Source organism: Spodoptera frugiperda, chromosome 6 (assembly GCF_023101765.2).
Source record: "Spodoptera frugiperda isolate SF20-4 chromosome 6, AGI-APGP_CSIRO_Sfru_2.0, whole genome shotgun sequence".
Lineage (NCBI taxonomy): Eukaryota > Metazoa > Arthropoda > Insecta > Lepidoptera > Noctuidae > Spodoptera > Spodoptera frugiperda.
Window position 1 is genome coordinate 6276802 of NC_064217.1, and position 25651 is coordinate 6302452.

The 25651-nt window shown below is 35.5% G+C and overlaps 3 protein-coding genes across 9 annotated transcripts; 2 read left to right on the plus strand and 1 right to left on the minus strand.

Annotated features, from left to right (window-relative positions):
- Nucleotides 1–593: 593 nt before the first annotated feature.
- On the plus strand, nucleotides 594–1984 carry LOC126910781 (uncharacterized). Its single transcript, XM_050694461.1, has 3 exons — nucleotides 594–809; nucleotides 973–1176; nucleotides 1643–1984. Exons 1-3 carry the CDS (start codon nucleotides 697–699, stop codon nucleotides 1977–1979), a joined length of 654 nt encoding a protein of 217 aa, XP_050550418.1. The 5' UTR covers nucleotides 594–696; the 3' UTR covers nucleotides 1980–1984.
- On the minus strand, nucleotides 1976–12488 carry LOC126910774 (serine/threonine-protein phosphatase PP1-beta catalytic subunit). Of its 5 annotated transcripts, none has more exons than XM_050694430.1 (9): nucleotides 12322–12443; nucleotides 11824–11889; nucleotides 10652–10783; nucleotides 9791–10006; nucleotides 9305–9496; nucleotides 8374–8525; nucleotides 7793–7927; nucleotides 7024–7089; nucleotides 3457–3604 (listed from the first exon to the last, which is right to left on the minus strand). In XM_050694430.1, the coding sequence occupies exons 1-8, from the start codon at nucleotides 12368–12370 to the stop codon at nucleotides 7033–7035; spliced, it is 999 nt and encodes a 332-aa protein (XP_050550387.1). In that variant the 5' UTR covers nucleotides 12371–12443; the 3' UTR covers nucleotides 3457–3604; nucleotides 7024–7032. The 5 variants fall into 5 exon arrangements, 4 of the variants coding, with proteins under 4 accessions (XP_050550386.1, XP_050550388.1, XP_050550387.1 ...); XR_007705375.1 differs by having other exon boundaries at nucleotides 3460–3604; nucleotides 6963–7089; XM_050694429.1 differs by lacking the exon at nucleotides 7024–7089 and having other exon boundaries at nucleotides 1976–3604; nucleotides 12322–12438.
- Nucleotides 12489–13209: 721 nt separating this feature from the next.
- Nucleotides 13210–25428, plus strand: LOC118267852 (nuclear factor related to kappa-B-binding protein). Of its 3 annotated transcripts, none has more exons than XM_050694394.1 (22): nucleotides 13210–13970; nucleotides 14074–14364; nucleotides 14718–14834; nucleotides 15054–15442; nucleotides 15679–15818; nucleotides 16200–16457; nucleotides 16936–17048; nucleotides 17198–17313; nucleotides 17577–17693; nucleotides 18022–18186; nucleotides 18437–18583; nucleotides 18700–18862; nucleotides 18951–19667; nucleotides 19751–19843; nucleotides 19932–20018; nucleotides 20094–20258; nucleotides 20341–21378; nucleotides 21486–21656; nucleotides 21754–21832; nucleotides 21918–21973; nucleotides 22085–22135; nucleotides 23863–25428. In XM_050694394.1, exons 1-22 carry the CDS (start codon nucleotides 13539–13541, stop codon nucleotides 23992–23994), a joined length of 5037 nt encoding a protein of 1678 aa, XP_050550351.1. In that variant the 5' UTR covers nucleotides 13210–13538; the 3' UTR covers nucleotides 23995–25428. The 3 variants fall into 3 exon arrangements, with proteins under 3 accessions (XP_050550351.1, XP_050550352.1, XP_050550353.1); XM_050694395.1 differs by having other exon boundaries at nucleotides 18954–19667; XM_050694396.1 differs by lacking the exon at nucleotides 22085–22135.
- The last annotated feature ends 223 nt before the right edge of the window (nucleotides 25429–25651 follow it).

Genomic DNA, 25651 nt, shown 5'->3' on the forward strand with positions numbered 1-25651 from the left:
TCACGTGTTTACAAACGTATCTAATCCTGGTTTTTAGTATGAATAAACATTAGGTACTTAAAATGTATCAAAATGCCTTGTAAATGTTCAGTGTGTGGTACTTAAAACCTGTCTTTTTATAAATGGCGTTACATACCTTATTTTATAGTTTTCGAATAACTAGTGATAGATAAATAATATAAATATGAAGACTCTGTAACAAATCCACCGAAAACCACTTAACTTTCAACAAGTAACTTTAACCATCAAATAAAAAAATTCAGCGACAAAAATGTTTGCATTTCCCGCCAATCGCCAATCTTAAATGGCTATAGATTAAAAAAGTCTATGTCAGACAACCACAAACTAGACTATAATATCTCCTACGAGTGATCATTTTTTTCACAATAATTTATCAGATTGTTAAAAGGGATCTTTCACTTCATTTTGTAACAGTTAACATAAGTTAAAACATTTATAAGTATTAATATGTAAAAACTAAAAAAAACTCGGTTGTCGGTTAAACAAACCTCGAAATCGGATCATGCATAGTAATCCTTAATATAGTCTTGCCATATCTAAAAATAGATGTTCATTTGACATTGACAGTTACTAATTTAAAATGACGTCAGAGAGAAACAAAAATATTCGTTAGCTTTCAAAATTTCAGACATTCATCTTGTTGTTATTTATTTTAACGCAATAAATCGTTTTAAAATGGGTGAAAAGGTTGAAGATCATGCGAGTGATGTGGAAATGAATAATTCTGAAATAACATTTGACAATCTAACTATACTGAAAGAGTTTGGTAACATTGTGAATCTTGTAAGGTGAGTAACGAAATCTTCAACTATAACTCTGATGCTTGTAACTTTATATTATATTACGACTGAAACTGTACTGAAATTACACCTACAATAGATTTGTAATGTGTTTATTTAATTTCAATCGACTCGACAAACTTGCCAAACTAAAATATTAAATGAATTATAGAAACGAAGACTTCCTAGAGACTGTACCTAAAGCCAAACTAAAGCGTGTGAAATGGATGCCAATGTTCAACTGTTTGAAACAAGGTATTCTTGATGAGATGATACAAGAACTGAGTTCTATGTGGGAGTATGAGAATATGCCGCAGAAACTTGATGTACTTGAAAAACAGAAGGAAAAGTTTATGGACAACGACAAGGTTTTATGGTAAGTCTTGTTTACTTTATCTAAGATTCTATTCCATTAGGTTCTATTAGATAAACTGATATGACCCGGAGCTGCCCCTAAACTTATACATATGAAAATCATCTGTCGGTTACAACCATTTGAATCAGACAAGAATATGGTCTTGTGACCTTATTCTGTAATGAAACTGGCAATTTACTATAATTGCCATTTAGTTTAATGCTTTATGTATAGTTACATCAATTAATAAAGGTGACTAATCCTTTATACCAGTTGTCCTAAGTTTATTGTTATGGAATAACTCCGTTTACACATAACAGACATGCCACTCTTTTATTGTTTTATTGTATATTCTATAAAAATAAAATGTGTCTCAAAACATTATTTTAAATTGTTTTAAGATTTGCCTTGAGATATTTATACACTTTACTGGGAAAATTAATTGTATTAATTTATTAGAATCTTATTATTTTTTATTTTTTTAAAGGAGACCACAACTTGGAGATGTTAAAGCTCAGCTAAAAGCTAATGATGTTGCTAACTTGAAAAAGCAAAAAGTTCTATTAGAATCATTGGCCAAGGAGTATGAAGCTAGAGTTAATAGGATTAAGAAAATTCTGATAGCCAAGCGAGGCTACTTAAAAGCCCTGCAGCTGGATATACAAAAATACCAGAGAAGAAACGAGGACCTCATCACAAAAATCAATGATAAATTAGACAATCATCACAACTTAATTAAAACCAATCTCGCTGATAAAATTGACATTGAGGATATTAACTGGAAAGAAAAAGACATGGAAATTAATGAAATAAATTCATCTTGATATTATTTGAATAAAATTTATATTTCAGAAAATTGTACACACCTGAGAAAAAGTACAACAAAATTTTATAATAAGTTATATAATTTGAAACTCAATTGCTCTCGAAACTTATCTTTCTCTAAGTGTAGATGAAAATAGAGTAAAATTTTAAATATTAAGTGACACTGACAGTAAATTACATAAGTTCTAATGTTGCTGCTATCTGTACCAGCTAATAATTATTTTACAGTATAGAGTTAAAATAAGAACAGATAATATATTTTATAGCAATCTATGAACAACAAATTTAATAAAAAGCATCAAGTGATGTAAAAGTATGATATAGATTAAGTCACATTTACTCTCTTAGTAAATACATAAAATGTTAGTTTTAAACAAAAATACATTTGTAAATGCAAACCAAACTGAAAATAAAATAAAAATAAACCTCTTAGTTTAAATAGTGATATTTATTAATGAAAAATCATACATAGCTAAAAAATAAAATTGTACAATGCAAAACCTGCATATAATTTTTTATAATATAACAGTAATAATACAGCAATTGCACTATTGTTGCGAGGACTACACTGCTTCTACCACATTTTATAAATTATATCAATTCATTTTGAGACTTAACAGTAAAGTTTGAAGTGAAAGCCTCAGATAAGGGAGATCATGTTGAACATCATCGAATTTTGAAACATCTACTTAATCGGTAAGAATAATACTGAGTGCAAAATAAAGATAATTTCACTGGGTACTTCACTCCCTCTTAACACATAAGTGATTGCAATGGAGTCCTAGAACAGAAAAACACTTATTGCTATGACGAGGTGAAGGTTAATATCATGTCTTAGGCCAGCTCCACAATAGGATTATAGAAAACAAAATATCATTCACTAAAATAATAATCAGAGGACAGTTCCATGGACGATCATTCATTTTAATTTTTTTGCCTAATCCGATAAAACTAGAAATTTCAAATTAACCAATTATCGTCACTTACTCAAGACCTATATATAATTTACATTTATAGGCACATTAGTTACAGAATTAACCAAGCGAATGTGCTTTCGATCCACTACAACTTAATAAATAGTTAATATGAAATGTAACGACGCTTTCGTCTCCAATGCCCGCATCTTTAAGATCGCTTGCCACCTCAAACATTTTAAAATTAACGAAACAATTTACTACAACATCAACATGTTACAATAACACAACAGGGTACAGTACCACTTCAAAGGCTGCCTTATAATCAGGGATCGAAAAAGCAATAGTCACCGAGGCATCGCCGAATATATAATGTCAGCTCAATACAATCTGTAGAACTAAACTCATAAATTAATATCACTCACATTAATAATATAAATTAAAAATAAGAAGGCACAAGCAAATCGATAAATAAATTTTAACAATACGCGACATATTATTATTCGGCTATGTCTAATGACCATACTAAACATAATAATTATAATACATGATATAATTAATTATTTGTAGCATTCCTCTCACTGTGCAGCACACTGGATACCAAACGTCAGTTATTTCTTCTTAGGTGGTGATCGTTGAGGTGTGGCCGGCCTCCCACTGTTTATGCCATTGTACTGGTATTTTGCTTTCTTCTCAGATGGTTTCAGTATCTGCGGGAAGATTACAGTTTATGTTAAAAAAATATTGATGTGTGTTCAAGACTAGGAGTAAGTTGTGGTTTAGATAAATACGACTAAAACTACATCTACCAACACATTTCTTGATACAGTGACAATCCCAACACCTCCAATCGCTCATACAGCACCAGTTAGGGGGTTAGTAGATATATCTATGGATAGTAAGTCTACGTGATATCAAGTCAAGTTTCTCTGAAGTTAAAGAAGTAGTTTGCTGCTTATTCAAACACAGGCATCCAATACATAGATACTTGTTAGTTTTTAGTTTATATTACTTAATTTTAAAATTCTGGGAATCGAACCCAATGTTTTGGTAGTTTTTAAAAACCAAGGAGGTAGAATAACACTACATTTCGAACTTTTTATACAATCATAAAGTCGAAGAAATAGGTCGCATTACTTTGTCTTTGGTACCTATGACAACAATGAAGAAATGAATACAAAGGAGGTTATAGCACGACAGAGAATCTATACATAACACACCATATGCATTCGAGGTTATGCTGATAGCGTTATTTATGGTGTAACATGTAACGCAATACAGGCCTAGGAATTGATAACTATTTAGGTACCTACTATCTTAGTGCATTGATAAGAATTATTATATGTAGGTCATTCACGAGCATTTGGCATGACGACTACCATTGTGCTAACTAGACGGCGCTAATGAAGCATAAGGTAAAATTTGACCAATCACTATTACTGTCAAAAATGTATAGACCAATGACTGGACAATAGCAAATTGTCTATTGCACAGATCCTAGCGAAAGGCGAAGGTACCGTACGGTAAAACGGCCTCGTTAGATTATCTTTACCTACAGACAATAGTAGTTGAAACCTCTTTGGAAAAGATGAATATTGTTGAACTAACTCAATTGAATGTTGTTTTATGGCTCTCCTCTTATTATTTGCTATTAAACTAAGATTTCTTGTCTAGAGCCCTGTCTACCCACTTCTTATTATGGGCTGAATGGTACATTGGCATCTATACATAGTATAAAACAAAGTCGCCCATTTTGTCTGTAGTCCCTTCGTATGCATAAAACTTTAAAACTACGCAACGGATTTTGATGCGGTTTTCACTAATAGAAAGAGTATTTTCTCCGACAGGTTTTTATATATAATTGAAATACATTGAAACTATATTAGCTGAGTTATAGCGATTTATGTCCAAGAAGTCAGAAAAAAATCTAATTGAAGATTGCATTTGTGCGTGCGCCGCTTATACCGTTGGATACAAGTAAGAACAATGTATAGCAAAAACATTGGTCTTTATTAGTTCTACAAAAAAGTCCGCGATGACATATATCCAGCTTTTTTATTTAAATCACAAAAACTACTTTTCTGTATTAAAAAAACATTTAATTCGTTGGGTGATGTTTAACTGGTGATATAACCAATAATACATATATCCTTATCATAATAAGTAAGTTCATCATCACGAGCATTTAATTTAGATTATTTTTGCAGTTTACAGTGTGTTATTTAGACATATAGTTTAGGAGATATCACGATATTAGTATTGCGGCACGGTACGGGCCGGCCGCGGCGGCGGGGGCAGCGTCCCTATAAATAATATTAAAAAGTAGGTACTACGACTTTGATCTATACATATAAGACAAAAAAAAATCTGTACATTACTTAAATATTTTTTCCAAAAACTGATAGGGGGGGCGATCAAAGAAGAGTCACAGAAACCAAAAAACATTTTAATATTTTAAACGCGGTTAAGGGAAAGAGAAGTTATTGTGAATTGAAAATGAGTATCCAATATGTGTTGGTGCGTTGACTGTATTTGTCGAAGTAGCGGGATACACGCAAACGAAGTTGCGCGGGTCAGCTAGTTAAAATATATACTTCTGGACGTTATAATACCAATTCAAAATAACACCAAACATTTCAATTTAGCATAATGTTATCCATCTTCTCATTCATAATGCCGTGGGACCTAAATAGGGACTACTATGTTATAATTTACTCTTGAAATGTGCAAATTTAGAGCCAACTCTATCCATCAGGGTTAGCTTTCTATTTAGATATTCAGGCCTGTTCAATGGATAGGTTTGAAGATGCAGATTTCCAAATAGTAACCAGCCGTTGCATAATTGTCCAGTAACCTTAGTATGAGTTTGTTTTAGGTTGAACGAAACCGAAACGAGAGCGCGTTCGACACCCTGATTGGTTCTTTCATTCATGCCGCCAGAATAGCATGGGTGTTCAATATCAAATACATATTAATCTCTTCGTTAGTAATTTCAAACATTATGAATCTAATATACCACCAACGACCTATCTTATCTTCTGAAGAGCTTACTGATCCTAATACACAAGCATCAGATGAGATAGCCATAAGCTTAACCAAGTAGTGTATAGTATTTCGATACCTATATGCCTACCCTACCCTATAACATGATAAAATTGTAGTTTGATTAAGCTAATGTTTGTTAACTGTTACTCTCAGCCACCCATGTTGAGATTTAACTCGACTAGCGCCATTCGACTGATTGCTGGTGTCAAAAGTCGAAAACATAATCATTGCAAATAATATTTGTTACTTGTTACACCAAATAATGAAAACGAATCATGTTAAAGTTAATATAGTTTATGAACTCTGAAAGGTCCTCCAATAATTCATGAGAAAACCAGTTAAAAAGTGTATGAGAACAATCTAATTCCATGCAGAGTGAGAATGTTAGTGTTATATTAATATGAAAAATGAAAATAGCAAATCACGTCAATTTTATTAACCATTTAACGAACTTGGTTCATTTTGTGACACATTGAGGTACAGTTGAGGGACATTGTTGGATAATGTAATAAAATATACTTATGTCTTAAGGATGCACCCGCCATCCTAACGTCAGGATGGCGACTCGCTTTAGTTTCGTGATCTCTCGATTTGTAACTAAGTACGTTAAATAATAAGAGATAAGTACTGAAAAATACATTTGAAGTATATCAATCGAACATAATTATAACTTCCATTGATAAGGTGCAGCCGCCATCCTAACGCTTACGGTATACCTAGTCGTTTTACTAAAATTCCAGTCAATATTCTACAAAACAATAAAAATAAAATTAGTGTTTGTTTCGTTCTATTCAAACACGTGATTACTTCAACAAATCACATAAATTATTACAATATTAATTAAGTAAAACATTCTAGTACTAATTAATTACTTTGTACTCTGTCACAAAATATAGCATACCCGCTTTAAAACCTCTTTTACAAAGTAAAGTAAAAAAAATATAATACGGTCATTTTGAATATGTAATTACCGATATTCCTACAAAATTAGTTAATACATAAAGTTCAAAATAATGGACATACTGACGAAAAACCTCAAAAAGTTATATTTGCGTTTTCCCAAAAAAAGTTGTTTCCGACATACATTGTATTGTCATGACAGGGCAGCATTGTACTGGTATTTTGCCTTCTTCTCAGATGGCTTTAGTATCTGAAGGAATAAATGGTGTATTAGTCTATGGAACCTTTTGTTGTTGCGTTGTGACCCAAGACTTGACTTGTATGTTGTTGTAAGTACTATGGAAATGATATAAAGCTATGAAATGAGCATGAAAACCCGTGTTTACAACAGTAAGAACATACAGATTGTTTAGAGCTGTTGCTTGTAAGCTTTATAACTTGGGGGCAGACATTTTGGCAATGTGTATACTGTTACGAAAATGCCGACGGTTTTATTATAACCCATTTATAAACGACGCTTTTGGCCTTGTGCCGTCTCGTGTAAGCTTGTAATACTAAGCTTGCCCATAAATCTCCCTGTAAGTTCTTACGTCATACATTACCGATACTTTACTGCACGAGCGCGCTGTGACGTCGGTTTATTAAAATCTATACTTTCATAACTATTCTAACAAAACATCGATTTTGTGGTTAACCACTCTTTACAATATGGTAGAGATTGTAGACAGACTATATAAATAAACTAATGCTGCTGGTAAGCATACTGTAAAGGGAGTTAGACCAATTTCTGAAAATCGATTCATATCTAATTGATTCAATCTGTTCTCATAATCAAATAAGCTTGATTGATAGCTAGCTAATCAAATCAACGTGATAACAATGGCATTTGAGAACAGATTTGTTAGGATTACAGGACTGGGGGTGGGAAATAAAGAAAGTAAAATAGTAAATACCTGGAAAGAACACATGAGTGTTTCGTCAACAGACATCATGCCACCAGCATTGTCAAACTCTCCACAGTAGTTGGGCGCAGAAAACAGTGTCACCAGTTGTCGCTTTGCAAAGAACTCGTATCCATCTTCCACTACCTAGAAATCATATGAAAAGGCTTATAAATAAATTGGTATTGGTACAATTGTTCATCTTATTGTGTACTACATAGAACGTAATAGATGACTAGAGATTAGCGTGTAATCGCCAAGTTGCTACTTGAATAAGTATGGGCTAAAAATATTTCCAAACTTCTCTCGTAAACTGTTTAAACTCATTATTAAAATTAGTTCACGTATTCTTCGTCGTTTTATTACTCTGTAACACGTGTACACTTGTATCGGAACCTTGAGACTGAGTAATTGAACAGTACTAACATTCATTACATTTTTCAGTTACCTAGTTGAATTAAAACTTAATACACAAAACAACCAAAGACCCTTGAAAGATCACAGATATTATGTCATGATCAGGTCATAGCGATTATTTAAAGATTTACAATGTATACAAAAACCTATAAATAATGTATAAAAAAATATCAAACCTGGTGAGCCCGACAAATCAGATCCAGATCATGTCTGTTGAGGAATTTACTGACGACATCAGGCCCAAACGTGAAGGACACGCCGCGGTCATTCTCACCCCAACCCTGTACGTCTTTGTCTGGATCTGACCATAATAGGTCGCAAAGCAGCCCTGGAATGGTACATAATGTGTTGATATAACTATACCTAATATTTGAACATTCTTTTACTCATTCCGCCTACCCTTATGGAACAAAGGTGTGATTTTCTTACATAATACATACAATAGTGAGCCAACGCATAACAATAACATAATAAACTCATAAACCGTATTGACTTTTCTCATACAGTTTATTTGATTTGGAACAGTTATTTTATTAGGTTGATTGTTATAGGAAACAATTCGTATTCTGTTCAGATAATCTAGAAAATTGAATAAGAAACCGTTGCTACTCGGCAATCGCATTTCCGATCACACGAATTAGTTACGATCATAATTGAATTATGCCTATACAAGTATTTTTGTGTAGAAAATAGAAATGAGTGTAATTAAAACAACTGTCAATATATGGCTTCACAGAACTGTAGATATGGCCTTCACACATTTAGTAACTGATCCTGTTGGTCACAATGATATGGAACATGTCAATGACGGAAGCAATGTCGGCTTAGTCACAATTGAACGAATATGATTCATCAAATTACTCATGTCTTATATCCATTTTATTTTATTCGTCGAAATGATTTCGATCTGACTATCTCGTTCTCGTGCACCTAATCGACGTCAGTTCGGTTCAAGTTCAGGACTCTGATGTGTATCCAGTTTCTCAATTATGTAATTTTTATGTAAGTTGAAAATTAATTATGCATACACACAAGGGCTTAGACCAAGTTGTGTAAAAACAGGTGTAATAATAACTATGTTGTCTAATATCTATTTATACTACTCACCTGTGTCGGGGACATCAGTGGGTCGCATTATTCGCCTGATTTGCTCCATGCCTTGTAGATCCGGAGAGAGGCCACCATGGCAGCAGAAAATCTTTTCATCAATGATAGCTGCTATTGGCAAGCAATTGAAGCAATCTGTGAATGTCTTCCACAGCTTGATATTGTATCGGCGTTTGCATTCGTCGTAGAAACCTGGTGGATGAACATCGCGTGTCAAATACTCATATTAAAACATCTAGTAAGATTTTAATCTATATAAACTAGCCTTGACGACAGACGCCGAGCATACGTTGAATTAAAAGAGGAAATTAATATTACCTAGAATATTTACAATGAAGATGAATAGTAAATCGGAAATGCTCGTGATTTCACAACAGGTAGCAGTAAAAAACATATTTGTATATCTTACTCATATAAAATGTGTACACAAATAAGCAAATAATGTATTGTGTAGTTAAGATACAGATGCTAATTAATAAGACTCACCATAAATGCGATTTATGCTAGCACACTCATGATTGCCTCTGAGAAGGAAGAAGTTCTCAGGATACTTGATTTTGTAAGCGAGCAGAAGGCAAATGGTCTCCAGGGATTGCTTGCCGCGATCCACGTAATCACCCAGGAATAGATAGTTAGCTTCGGGAGGGAAGCCGCCATATTCGAACAGACGTAGTAAATCCGTGTACTGACCATGTATATCACCTGTAAATAAGTATTAAATTGTAGATATCAAGGAAACCTTTTGTTTATTAGCCAAAATGTCTTTTTAATTGCCCAACTTGGGTTTTCAATCATTATGTTTCAGATAGATTGTCTGTCAAACCTTTAAAAAAAGATTGGTTGGTTTAACCAACGAGCATGCAAGAAAAGACTGTGATGACTGTTGATGAAGCAAAAAAGGTATGTAAGAATCATAGCAATTGGCGTTCCATTGTCTCTGCCTACCTCCATGGGAAACAGGCATGAGGTTATGTATGTATGAATGATTGGTTAAAGGGTTAAAAATGTTTTTTAGTTTCATAAGTATTTATTACTTAGGCTTGGTTTATGCAATTGCATTTGGCTCAATGACTGATATGTTTTATCATATTAAGATTTAAATTGACAGTTTATTTATAAAGTTTTGGCATAACGCTGTCCATCATTCACCAGCGTCAAAACTTATCTCTCTGATAGCATAACAAAAGAAAAATATTTTTGCATTTTATATCCAAACAATGTATTTTACACTCACATCTAAAACATGCACTATGTAGGAAATATTGTGAAATATATAACAAAATAGATTATTATCTCAGAAAAATGATTTTTAAAGAATGTCTATTTGTTAAATGGTAATGAACTTACCACAAATTTTGAGTGGTGCTTCCAATTCCAGTAGTATGGGCTGTTGCAGGAATATCTCTCTGGACTTGGTGCATAGGCCCCGCACCTCTGACTCCGACATCTGCACAGTCTTGCCAGGCCTGCATCCTCGAACTGGGACAACATTCAATCATTTTAATTTGCCAATAATAATATTTAATGATAAACAAAACAGTGTATTGGTGACACAAACAATACGAAGCTCGAGCATGACAATAATTGAAGAGGCTACCATCTGTAAAACAATTGATTCAAAAACATATTTCGGTATATCAGACCTAAACACCTAGTTAATGTTGCCAAAGAATTATTTTAGTTTCGATGCCCAGTAACAACAAAAATAAATCCCAGAGAAGTTCCAACAGATGGCAACCCTACAATGATGAATCTAAGAAAATTACATGATGTTAAATATAGACATTACAAATCACAATTACATCTTCAAGCACTCACAAATGCATGGATGGTGTAATGTTAAGTTCAGTCAATTTTCTGAACATTGTTGCAATGATCACTGTACAATACACGGACTATACATATTTACATTAATTATACAAAAAGTCAACCAAATGAAGTCTAAAACATGCAGTATAACATAAACCGAATAGCCGCAAAAATAACATTAACATTTGGACAACATTTTTGGGGATTGGATCAGCTAATAAATTAATAAAAATAAACACATTTAGAAGTAAAAATTTTAAACAGAATACAATAATTAAACAGAATAATAATCATTAAAAACTTACATCATGCCTGTTTCTTTCATTAGCTTAAAAACTCATTAGAAGAAATTATAGAGAATTTATTAATAAACTTAACATCTATACATAGAACAGAAAAAAATCTTCAATGATGCCACAAATTATCAAATTATTGTGTCATGTATACAGTAAATGTTCATGTGGTTTTGTAGGTGGTCAAATTACTGTGTAAGTTTTGGGTAAAGTATGCAGTAGGCCTTCCAATACCAATAGCTTCCCTTTGTCAAAAGTGGGCTATTTTTAGGACATAAGAGGAGTATTAAAATAAATAAAAGAAGAAAGAATATAAAAATAAATTAGAATGGGAAACTGTAATGGGATCGGTCACTAAAGGAACAAAATAAAGAATCTAGCTTAATACTTTGGCAAGAATTCTGGATATAACCATACATTCTCCTGAAAAGATGTCTTTCAATTTCCCTTTTCGCCTTGCTGTTTCCTGCTGCAGTCTGTACACTGCGGTAACCCACCAAAAAGCAGCATAATAAAGTGAAATAAACATGTTTAAATCATATAAAGTGATACAGAAAGCGAATAAAGCTCAACAATAGGCCCATGGAAGTGTTCCATGCTATGAATCTGACATCATTGTTAGTAGTGTGATTAACTATAACGTAGCTCTATAATTTAACTATTTACAGTGTCTGCTCTATTTCTAAGACGGAAATAGTCGTCTGCGAGTCATCTAAAGATCTAACATCAAATGCAGAATCAGATAAGAATTGGGGATAATCGATTTATTTATGAGTTTGACGTTTCTATACCTACATACTCGATGATAATTACGCAACAAGAGCACACTGAGTGAGGATCCATTATGTTAGAACATAAGTTTTAGAGTCAGAGAATCGAAGAACACAAAAGAAAATAAAATAAAAGTATCTTTACCTTCTAAAAGTCTGTGAATTAGACTGTCAACATTGAGTTCGTCAGCCATATTTACTACACGAATAATTTACGTCAAAAAGTCAAATCTTTGGACACCACCACCGCCAACTGCTTGTTTTTGGTTTTTAAGCGCTGCGTTTCGATTTACGCAATTGATGAGCAAAATAAAATAATTGCAGACTATTTGTGAAAATGTGTAGTTTATTAAAATTATTTTCATGTTAATAGAAAATAAGTAAATGTTTAATCATTTTGTTCAGGGTGACACAAATTATATTATAAGAGTATTTTGGAAATTAATAGCAGAATTTGTCGAGAATATTAACTATAACACCATTTGCCATATTTATTACCTTCTTCTCGGTTAGATACAAAATATTGATACGTGCCCTTATTATTTTGTAGTTTGACGATAACAGCCAACTACATATTTACTTTTTAAAATATTCAACGATAAATGAACATTGTGTTTCTTGCTGGATGATGTATGGGAAAATTATTTATTTATATATTTTTAAGTGAGTAATTGAGTATGTATACTGAAAGTGCTTTATTCGTGCTTTTAATATTTAATTTACTTTAATAGGTAACTGAGTAATATTGCCCAAGAAAACTTAGAATGTCCGTTAGCTCCATAGCAAGATGAGCTAGCTGAGACAGAACATTTAACAGTTAAGGTGTTGCTCTTATTTTGATAACTTAAGCTTAGTTCAAGAAGAATTGTTAAAGTTATGAAATTACTTTATAATAAATAATCTTATAATATTCTTTTGATTTGTACAGAAACTGCTACTCTATGAACGAAGGTACTCTTTCCCACAAAAGTCACATACTACGTCTATAGACAATATCAGCTTAGAGTAATAGACAATCCATTTTTATTTTTAAATTCTATTTTGCGGGCAAAATGTCGCTGTTCTTGATTGTCAAGCTATTTTCTCATCGTAATGTTCCGTTCTGGCGCATAGTATGTATGAAACGCCGTGGTTTGGCGTGTGCGTTCTATTTTATTTTAGACAAGACTTGACGGCTGTTTAAAAAAACTTCATGGCTCATTGTTCGATTTTGTTATACCATTGCTTAGGTTTTTCGTAAACAACTCTAACAAAACAACGTGAAAATTCAATGAAGTGGGCGGAAAATCGTTATTGTATCCAGTGAAAAACCTAGGCATTTCATCAAGACTGCCTGAACGTTGAACTATATCTTTGTAACCAATGGAGGAAAAGATGGAGAGTGAACACAGTTACAGTGGGGACAGCAGCAGCTCTTCCGATTCATCTAGCGGAAGTTCAGACGGGGATGATGAGGTTTTGGAGCCGGTCCGCATCATGGGACAGTCTCTAGAGCTTCCCCAAGAGTTGTGTGAAGACTACTCTGTTTTCAAGGAGTTCTTTTCTATGAAAACATGGGAGGCTTTGGAAGATAAACATAAAGAAGAACTAAGTAAATACTTGCCCCAGTTTACAGAAAATGAGGAAGAGGAGAAGGAGAAAACCATAAAAATGCTTTTTAACCATGAACCCTTTCACTTCACATCACCTCTTGGTGATTTTTATAACAATTTAAGGCAGGGTAACTATAGGCCAGATATAGCTAAAATGAGAAAGTTTTTGATGAAAGCAAGGGCTAAACAGCAGAAACACAAGGTGATTATTATTGTTGTTATCCTAATAAGGCTCTGTTCATTCAAAATATTTGAGCATTGTCAAGTGACAAACAGTATGTTGACAAACAAACTTTGTTTTTCAGATAAAGTCTTACTATGCTAAGTTATTACCAGAAGTGTTGATAAGTCGTGAACGCATACTAGCGGCTGCCAGAGCAGCGCCACCAGGTCCCATTCCACGTCTTCCATTATTACCACCAAAGCCATCATCAAAGAACAACTTCAAACCATTGTATTTGAGAGCCAAACAGAGGTATTTTGAGGAACTAAATGCTATTAGAAGTGAGGTTGGAGGGGATGAATCTGAAGATGAAAATTACCCTGAAGGTCCTCCAGAACAATCAACAAGAAAGAGAAAACAAGCTCCTGGACAAGTAAATACTAAGTTCATATTAATTTGGGTCTTATGTTAAAGCACGGATGCACAGACCGCGGCCCGCTTGCGGCCCGCCGGTCGCTCCTGCTGACAGTAAAAATATTAGTACATTCGAAAAAAATTGAATCGATCTATTCCAGAATAAAACCATTTCTATTCCAGAAAAAAAAACATTCAAAACGACCAAGACTTACGCAACAATTTCAACGAAGAAGATATCTATTCTTTATTGTCTTTAATTACCTATTCTGGCGGCCCGCAATCCGTTCATAATTTGTAGTGGCCCCTAGTCTTAATAAGTGCATCCCTGTGTTAAAAGATCAAGTTTTAAAATACCATTTATACTTTCAGCCTACTGATGGTAATGTATCTGGCACGCTAGGTGGTTCCGATCAGTCAAACTTGACATCTCTGGAATGTTTAAAGAATGTTTTAGCAGCTCATAGAACAAGAAGACAATATAGAGAGGTAACTGATTACTTTAGAATGTTTACGTAGTACATTACTGTTATTTCAACATACATCTTAAGTACATCTTGTCTATGTGTGCTTGAATTGAAGTATGTTAAACTGCATGCATGACACTTGTTATACCTATTAAATATAATCCGATATACTTGCCAATTGTGCATTGCTAGTATTAAAAATGTCTTAATTTAATTATTAATATGTGGATCTGTGTTTTAGAACCACCCTGAACTAAATACAGCAGGAATCACAATTGATGACATAAAGCAGAGAGTGGCCCTTGTGAATGGTGCTAAGAAACTAATGTTTGGTGGACCGAAAAGCGGATCACCATTACAGAAATTACGGAGAGCTCCAAAGAAAGAAAGTGGTGGTAAAACTAAGGCACAAGAAAAAGCTGCAGCTAAGAAAGTTAAGGAGGAACCCTATGAAACTGTTGAAAACAAACCTCTGTTGCCAAATATAAAGATTAAGAGTGAAAGGGAAGAGTCTGACTCAGAGAGTTCATCATTTGTGGATCCCATTACTAGTCCTAAATCTTCCAAAAAGGTTGACCATGTAGAAATTAAACAGGAAGTTATTGATAAATATCCTAGCAGTATGTCTAAGTGAGTATTCTTTTCTCTGGTACTACATATTTGTTAAATCATTGTTATCTGGTTTACAAAAATCCACCAAAAGTAGAGTAGGGACATGGAAGTAGCTTTATGTGAAATAAATACATAATTGAATTTGGTTAAGATCCTGTGCTAATAAAATGTCTGATTAGACAACTATTAAAATTACCGATTATTTCTTGTTATAATTCCTGTGCTAATAAGTAATGATTTGTGTTAATTTACAGTATAAACTATAGTGATACGAAGTTAGAAAGCATAGTGAAACAAGAGCCTCCCGATACAATAATGTCAATGCAGAACTCTGCTAGAGGACCCATACATCATCAAGCTGTGCCCATCAAATTAGAGGATCTGGATGGAATTGGTGAGTTGTACACTATAAAAAATCTAATTAATATATTCATACTTTTGTGTATAATTAAAACATAGATATTTGCTTCATCACTTTAAATAAAAAACTAAATTCGGCGATTGGGAGGTTAATTCATCTAAGCAACATTTTTTTTGCGATATTAATTTATATACATATTCGGAATCACCGAATTTTTCTCCATCTAATGATGTACAAAACTCAATTTCGCAAAAAAATTCTTAGATTAATTAGCCTCTCAACCGTCGAATTATGAAACTCTCAGTAACATGTGTGACCTATGTTAGCAGAGCATTTGCCTTCAACAGTTATTAGTTGCTAGTCAAAGGCTTCAAGATAGAACCTAAACCTAACAATGTGATTGTATCATTCCAGATATGATGGCTCTTCCAGTAGAACTAGCAGATGACTCTGGAGAAGTGATCCAAGTGGAGACATCAACAGAGACAGTAGAGGAGACCCTAGTGGACCCTGATGAGTCTTTGACAGAAACTACGCATGCAAACTTCTTGTCTCTAGTGCGAGCATTGTTCCCTGCTAGAGCGGCACATAGAGCTTCTAAGCAACAGTTGCATGCTAGGTGCGCTGCTGTCATGAGGTCGCCTATAGCGCCACTCAATACTTGGTATAATTGTAAGTACATCCATCAGTCATACAGCCAATATAGAGCATTTTAGAACTTTTATACTTAATACCTTTCTGTAGTAGTTTATTTATATTTTGTGTTTCAAAGTCAAAGTCAAAATCATTTATTTCAAATAGACCAGGAAGGCACTTTTGAACGTCAAAGCAAATATAATAATATTAATAACGTCTGTCTGTCGGTCAGTCCTCTAGTGAAGCTATTTGCTCGTTCCAAAGTGTAGATTCCTATGGAGAAGAATGAGCAAGAAACTCCATATGCTACTCTTTTCAATCAGCTTTACAATTTAATTCTTGGTTACAATGTTTCGATTACTTCATCTATGTGAGAACAATGTAAAACTAATATACAGTCCAAGCAACAGAAAAAGAAAATAACCTAGAGGACAATAAAAATTAATGCAGTCCGGAGCTGACCAGTCCCAGTTGACAATGTTGTTGATACTAAAATACTTGAAAATTCTTTCAGTATCTGATGATTGGTGTGGAGAGTTAGATTCCGCCCTAGATTTCCTAGCAGGAGAAAGAGGACAGCATCCAGATGACTATGTACCTTATCTACAGTTTTTACCTGAATCACAGGTTTGTACTACTAATTGTTCTATATGCCTCATTAATTACATTTAAACAGCTTTTTGTACACTAATAACTCAATGTCAGGCAAAAATGATTTTATTATTTAGTGTAGTAGAGTAAAATAATGTTTACTTATTGTAATGTGATTTATGAAGATGTATCAATGGATCGGTGCGGGTCGTGACTGCGACGCGATACTCGGGCGTCTGTGTGAGCGATGGCTTCGAGCTGCCTCGCCACCTCCGCCTGCCAGAGAACCGCCACCGCCTAGGTAATATAAAACCCCTTCCCCCAACTCCTCCCCTTCTATCAAATCGTGACTCTAGGAGTCTATAAGAGTGTAATTTCTCCTACACAGTTTTCCAATTAAGACAAAATATTACTAATTGGATATTGGCGGTGTTTCTATCCCATCTTGGACGCTATTGGCCTTGAAGAATTTCATAACCGCGTTTGTGGAGGACTTGTGGCAAACACAGTTTTTTGTTTCTTTAATTGTGTTAAATGAAAGTAACTAAATATATGATTTACCAGGCATCCTACAACTTGGTCAGTCCGTCCAGCAACTGAGTCCGAATTGATTGATTTCCGCGCACAAGAACGAAAAAGGTTTTCGATGGCTGCCAAACCTTTCACTTACATACAGTATGGGTAAGTACTAGTCTAATTCATTGATATTGAAACTGTTTGATTGTATTTAAATTAAAAGAAAATTGTAATAATATTCTTTCAACTTTCATTTATGTTCTTTTTATTTGTGTGGAGATAGTTTATTCATGTTTATTTAGGATGATACTGAGTTTAATATATTCAAAGTCTAATAATTTCAAATAAACCAAAAAAGTCTAATGTGAACACAGTGTGTTTTTTTTGAAGACACTGTCATATATTAGTTATCAGTCCATGCTCTTTTTTTTTATTGTCATATGTGTTGTATAAATTTGATCAGTGTGTAAAGGAGTGTGGATGTGTTGTGTAGGTACCGGTCGGTGGTGGGTCCGGTGGTGCGCGGGTCTGGCGGGGGCGGCGCCGTGCTGGTGAGCTCCCGGCCGCGCCACGCCGCGCTGCCCGCGCTCGTCCGGGACGCACTGGCGCGCCTGCCCAACGGGGAGGGCACCCGCCATCATGTACTCACTTTGTTAAGGTCAGTTAGCGTAACCCAACATCACAATATCGCCGTCATTAATGTTCATTATTGTTCAACTAAACTTTGTCGGAATCCCATAACTTTATGTACGATTTGATTTCAATTACTTGTAGTTAATCGATCTTTAAGCTACACTTGTACACCACTTTTAACTACGATCGGTTAAGCCGACTAGACGGTTTGACGGCACATCTCATCAATAAAACACCTAAATCACTAATGACTAACATTCTCTTTCATTCCACAGAATGTCACAATGGGTAGCGCCTTGCAGTGATCAAACACTGCTAAGCGCAGTGTCGTCAGTATTAGATAGACTTGTCTCAGCCAAACGTGATCCTGTCGTCAAATACGACCAACGAACTGCTGTGTGGACTTACCTGCATAGGCATAGGTATGTTTTCCTATACTATACGAAAAACGCATTTGCAACCATTCAACCAACAAGCAATCTAGCCCAACTGGCTATGAAATATTTTGAAATGTACAAATCTTTTCATTGTCTTGCAGGAGTGAGGAAGATTGGCTGAAGATTTCAAGTGGTAGGTCGCGCAACAGTAAATTGAACTCCATGTTACTGTCGCCGCTACCTTCCACGTCGAACCCTCCGACGCCGGTGAGGACCACTCCTATCGCATCTTCTAAGGAACTTCAACATACACCGCCACATGCAGTAAGTCACATTAATTACAATATTACCACAACACATATGATAATTATCTATAAAACATTGGTAAAATATTGTTTTTCTTTTATTTCAGCAGATGGAATTAGAAGTGGGTAGTATGGAAGAAGTAGTTGAGAACGCATCCGACAGTGATGTGGACGTGGATGATAGTGGGCAGTCGTCTTCAGTCCCGCACATGTCCTCCGCTCAGCTACTGATGCAAGCTACCCAAGCTTCGCAAGGCAAACAAGTTACATTGCCACCCAAACCGAAAGGCAAACTTGTCGCCACTCCTCCACCAAAAGCGAAGGCAAATGTTATACCGAAAGCTGCTTCAGTGAAACAACCTGCCAAGCAACAATCTGCTCTTATGGCTCAATCAGCGAAACAAGCGAACTTACTCGCGCAAGCTGTACGGCAGAGCAATGTCAATCAAGCAAAACAAACTACCATCATTCAACCACCCAAACCACCTGTTCCGCAGTCGCCGAAACAAACTAATGTGCCGCCGCAAACGTCGAAACAATCCAACGTTACTCAGGCTGCTAAACAAGCGGTTATATCTCAAGTAATCAAACCAACCATTGTGAAGCAAGCCACTCCTCAGGCCAAGCCACTTACCCAGACTGCCCCGGCGACTCAATCTCCCAAACAGGTTCAACCACAACAGACTAAGCAGATTATTGTCAGTCAAACATCAACTCTCTCTGGACAGCTGTCGAAATCGTTGCCTTCGGTAGTGGCACCGCCTAGTAAGTCGCCTCTTATCAAACAAAGGCCGCTACAGAAAGTGGAAGGGTCGCAATCTCAGGTATGTCACTTTTACACAAACACTGTTTTTATTTAACCAATTTTTTTCTGGTCATGTTTATGTAACGTTTATTTATTTCGCAGGTTATAAACACTACGGCAAGTCAATCGAATTTACAAACTACGACTGTGGTGCAACCATCGAGTACAGCTACTGTACAGGTTCTTCAGAATAAGGTATGTCACATTCACATTGTCTACATTATTTTTCTTGTTTATTATTGTTAAAGATGATACATTAATTAATATGGAAATATGTTTGCAGGTCAATCCAGGCACGCGTTCACTATTAATAAGACCGACGGCAGTTCAAACTACTGTTACCGCAGTAGCAACTACACCTGCTACTCAGGTATGCTACGACAAATATATGGTCACATTGTAATGTAAAAAAGGTGCTGTTAGTAATAATGTGGTTAAATTTTAGGTAACACCTACTACTAGACGCGGCGTAGTCAGAGTGTTGAGTCCAGCTACTCCGGCGTCAGGAAAGTCGCTCATATCGCCGAGGGCATTAATGCAGCAAGGTGCTACTGCCGCTAAGAAAAGACCTACAGTACCTAATACTGTCTCTGTTACTACTATTGCACAGGTAAATTATAGATAAAATTAATTGTTAATAAATCTAGGTTTTTTATCATAATCATAATTATATTGAAAATGATGTATTACAGAGCACAGGAGGGGTGACGGCAGTAGTGAGCAGTGTGCCCACGGCGGTGACGTCGTCCGTCACTCGCACGGTACAGCTGGCCGGCGGCCGGACCGTGCAGCTCGCCGGGGGACAGTCCGTGCAGCTCGCGGGCGGACAGTCCGTGCAGCTCGCCGGCGGACAGGCCGTGCAGCTGGCGGCCGGGCACGGCGTGCAGGCCGTGCAGCTGGCCGCGGGACACACGCTGCAGCTGTCGGCGCTGCAGCTGCAGCACGCCGTGCGGCTGCCGGGCGGCGGGGGCGTGGTGGCGGGCGGCCAGGCCGTGCGCCTGCCGGGCGGGGCGGGCGTGGCGGGCGGGCCCACGGTGCAGCTGCCCAGCGGCCAGACGGTGCAGCTGGCGGCGCCGCTGCGGGTGTCGGGCGCCAGCACCAAGAGCCCCACGCCGCGCCCGCACCAGGCCGCCGCAGCGCTCAAGACCATCCCCACCACGCAGCCCGTCCAGATCCCCGTGTCCACGGTGCAGTTAGCGGGACAGACTGTTCAAATCGCCGGCCAGACTGTTCAGTTAGCTGGCCAAAGTGTACAGTTAACCGGCCACACTGTCAAATTACCCAGCGGACAAAGTGTTCAAGTAGCTAGTCAGAGTGTGTTGCCATCACAGAGTGTTCAACTTCCTAGTGGCCAGACCGTCCAAATAGCTAGTGGGAACGTGCAAACTGTTCAATTAAGCGGATCTAATGTTCAATTATCTGGTCAAAGTGTTCAAATGCCGAGTGGACAAACTGTCCAATTAGGATCACAAACAGTGCAATTAAGTGGGCAAACAGTGCAGCTAGCGGGTCAATCAGTTCAATTACCGAGTGGACAGACATTACAACTATCTAGTGGACAGACTGTTCAGTTGTCCAGTGGGCAAACATTACAGTTGGCGAGTGGCCAAACCGTGCAACTGGCTAATCAAACACCTAAGTCAATAGCTCAGGTTGTGCGAAGTCAATCTACTGGCGACAAGACATCGGGTGGGCAGCCAATAGTGGCTAAACTATTGACTAATGCACAGGTAAGTTGGCTTTTAAATAGAAAATCTATGTCAAATAGAGAAAAGTTTCTATTTTGGAAACATAGTTGTGGATTTTTCATTCAATTTCTGGTGTGTATGGTATACAGGGTCAGATGTTATCCCTGGAGGGTGTAGGCGTGGGTGGCGGAGCGCGTACGGTACAGGTGTCGGGCGGAGTACGTGCGCGGGGCGCCGTGCGAGTACTGTCCCCCGCCACTAGACTCGCCCGGCCATTGCTGCTCACCTCCGCCAAACCGCTGCATAATATTATATTGCAGGTATGTTCTTACATTTGCTATTCTCTACTTGAATTTAATCTAGAACTCAAAGTAAGTAACTTTGTAAAATTAATCACCAACTTCTGACTTTTTTCAGCAAAGTGATGGCAACACTATTAGAGTAACATCAAGTGGTGCTGTCTCATCGTCACAAACTTTAGTATTAAGTAATATTGGTAAGTAAACAGTTTACTAAGTTATAAATATTTCCCTAAAGCTTAGTTAGTACTTATAAATTATTTAATTGATCTTTCTTTTTAGGTGCACAAACAGTGACAACGTCGTCGACCTCTGCACCCGTTTTAAAACTACAACAGGTGAATATTATTTCCTTGTAAATCTAATACAAATCATCATCTCACATATTTATGTTTTATGCATTTCATTAAAAATAAGTTAGTGTCATAAAATATTTATCATTATTTTAGGTGAATCCAATACAACAGGTTAAACTCGCGCAAGGGATAAAAATACAACAGGTGAATTTTGACAATATGCATGTTTGATGCTTCAGATTACAGACTGAATGATGTAGTTCGAGAAGTTTTGCATGAATCTCACGGTGGATAAGAATGATATTGTTTGCCAACGACAAAATGTAGAATGGATACAGTAGGTAAAGTTAATAAATGCACACAAAATTGTGGAGCGGTATTATATTTGAAACACTTCAAATCACATTTATGTGTAGATTATTGTCTCTGACTACGATTTATTGACTAACTTAACAATAAAAGCGACAAACACAAATAACCTAACCATGTGGAATCTACTCAATACTACTAAAATATTAACCATCAATGCACACAAACTTGTGCAGAAGGTGCGGCTGACAGGTATTATACTCTTGAAAGTTGCTGCGATTTAAAAATTATGCCTTACTATTTTAACTGTATCACATTCCTATTATGTTAAATCATTCAGAAGTGTAGTTAATTAAATTAAAACCAACCGGAATGTTCTAGTCTTTAAATAAAATCTAATGAAATGAAAAATAAAGTAAAGAGTTATGCGTATAACGTAAAGCCATAGTCGTGTTTAGTGATGGGATGTACTGCTACGATGGATAGGCAGTCGATGTTTTTTTAGAATAAAAAACGTCGTTCAATTATCACTCTTAAAAAACCTTTAATTATGTGGGTAAATCTACTGTAGACGCGGCTCCTCTGCCCGAACCACAGTGACTTTATCTGAGCACAAATATGTAGTAGACATTTCCGGCGCATTTTTGATAATGCGTGGTGGTACTTAATCTGAAAGATCGTGGTTGCTTTAGTAACATATACAAACTAATATATACTTATATTCTTCACGGTTCTGTAAAACTGAAACCCTGAAACACCTCAGGGCTCGGTCATAAAATATTTATTTTGACAAGTATATACACGTAGTTAGACTGCACAACTAAATAACACACACATTTAATAAAAAAATTAAAGAGAATTAAATGTATGCTGCGAGTATCGATAGCGATAAAAAAAGATTTTTCTAATGTCCATCCCTAAAGAGAGACGTCAACGTCATACTGGCATCTGTCAGCCGCACCTTGTTATGGCGCATAAGGTATAGTATGTTAATAACTTTAAATTTAACGCAAGTATTTCTTGTTACTTATATCTGTCTGTATCTATAAATCCATTCTACAGTTGGTTGACAAAAACTTATCTGAATATATTTTGCCAGGAAGGCTGGTTGCATGAGTGATTGGATGCAATGGAGAAGGTCACATAACACATTACATTTAATATATTAACATTTTATTTATTAGTAAAACTCACGTCAAATTAATGCTTATCTTAACAAGCACTTCCCAAATTAATTTAATGTAGATTAAAATGGCGCAACTAGAATTTGAGTGCTTCTTAAATAAAATAACTTTGGATTCGGAATTTGTACAAAAATGATAGCATGCCGGTTGCAAAATGATATACATATACTTATTAGTATTTTTTATTTTATCAAGTCTAAAAATATAGATTTTTAATTGTGTCATGTTCTCGCGTACATTTGCCACTAGAAAATAGAAATAACGAATATTCTCTTAAATTTTTAAAGTAACTTTAATTATGATTATTATATATCTTTACTTTATTCAACTTTGTTTATATCTTTTTATAACTAAATATAAAACATCTAAATAATAATAATAAAAAAAACTATCTACCATTAAAATGACAATAACAAAAGATTTCTTAATAAATTCCAGGCTGTGACAAGTGCAGCGGCGACGACATCTAGCGGAGTTCGCAGCGTACTAATGGACGGGCAGCAACTGAAACTGGTGGGAGGCCGTCACGTTCTCGCAAGGATACTGAGACCTGCTCATCCGCCTCAATAACTTTACACTAATTAATTACTATATGGTAACATTTTTGAAGAATTACTTACCTAAAGACCCGTTTCACCACTCTTATTTTAACTAGCAAAATGTTCATTCTAATTACATTGTATATTCAAGATAGTCGCTACCAGAGTATGTGAAACGGACCATAAGTATTGAAAGGCTGAAGCAAAGTAAAGGTGATCAAAATTACGTCAAAATTCCATGGTTAAATGTTGGTCTTGGTAACAAAATCAATTTGACACATTCGTTTGATCTGATAGCTGATTGATGAGTGATGTATGTGTTGTAAATAGTTCTAGTTTCTATATTACAGACTCAAAATTGAGTTTAATTTGGAAAAAAAATTGTAATGAATGAACTATGAGACAGATTCCGTTTTCCTTGATTCTTAACTTTATATTTGTACATAATATAACGCTTGATTACGCCTATTATAATACAATTTGATTTTATAAATATGGAAACGAAATTTAGTTTATTTTAATTTCCTTATAAAGGGTATTATTGTACAAAATATACTATCTTAGTGTGTTTGATTGTAAAGTTCTAAGTTGAGAATATTTTTATAAAGAAATTAATTGATTATATACAATTCGTTATTTATTTTCAACTAACGAAAGTATTCAGAGTCCTATCAATCAGTTTTTAAACTGAAGTAAGGGATGTAAGTTTTAAAATGTTGTAAATAGCTAATGATAAGGTTTTAATGGGGAACATTTATTATTTGATTATGTTAATTTATTGTTTGTATATAGAGGACAAAGTATGCGTCAGGATATTGATGATACGACAAAATCTTATTGTCTATTTAACTAATTTATGTCGCAGCCAACTCGCTTAATTAGCCATTCAACTAACGGCCTGAATGTCTAGCTGTTTGATTGATTGACTGATTTTCTCATTCAGGCCGTCAGTCAACGGGTAAAGGTATTGCTGTTAACACCGAGTTACTACCAGACTGGTAGGTTAGGTTAGAACTGAGACCCGCACCGAAATAAAATTACCATCAGGAATAAACAGCTACCAGAATTTAATTAATTAAACGGTTTAGGCTGTTAATTGAATGGCTGATTAAGCTAGTTGGCTGCGACACCTATACTTCTGCTATCCGTCTCCCTTATGATTCTAGTAGGTTTTTTTACAAGACTATTGACAATATTTACCTTATTGTCGATAAATCTTGATTGCAATATATTTTGATATAATGTAATAACTAAATTGTTTATTTATGTTCCTTTTCTCTTGTAAATATTGGGTCTGAGACTTTGATCCTTTACTAACGTGACATAAGTCAATTGCTCCAATGAGTAAAACTTGTTTATAATACTTTAAAAAGCAATTTAATGTATGTTGTAGTTTTAAATATTTAATATAGGTTCGTATTGCACAGTTTTTCACTGGTAGAACGAAATAAACTTATTGTATATAGTTTTTGGCTTTTCAATTATAGATTTCAATTGAGTGTATGTTCTCTGTTGAAGAGAATGCCATTGAGATATATCGACAGTATAGTCACCATGATTTGAAAAATGTTTGTACATAAACTATTCCAAGTATACCATAATGGCAAAATTTGTACCAAATTGACGTAATACTATAAGGCAAACCAAAGCGCTAACTCGAATAGGTTCCTGCAATGAACATAAACACA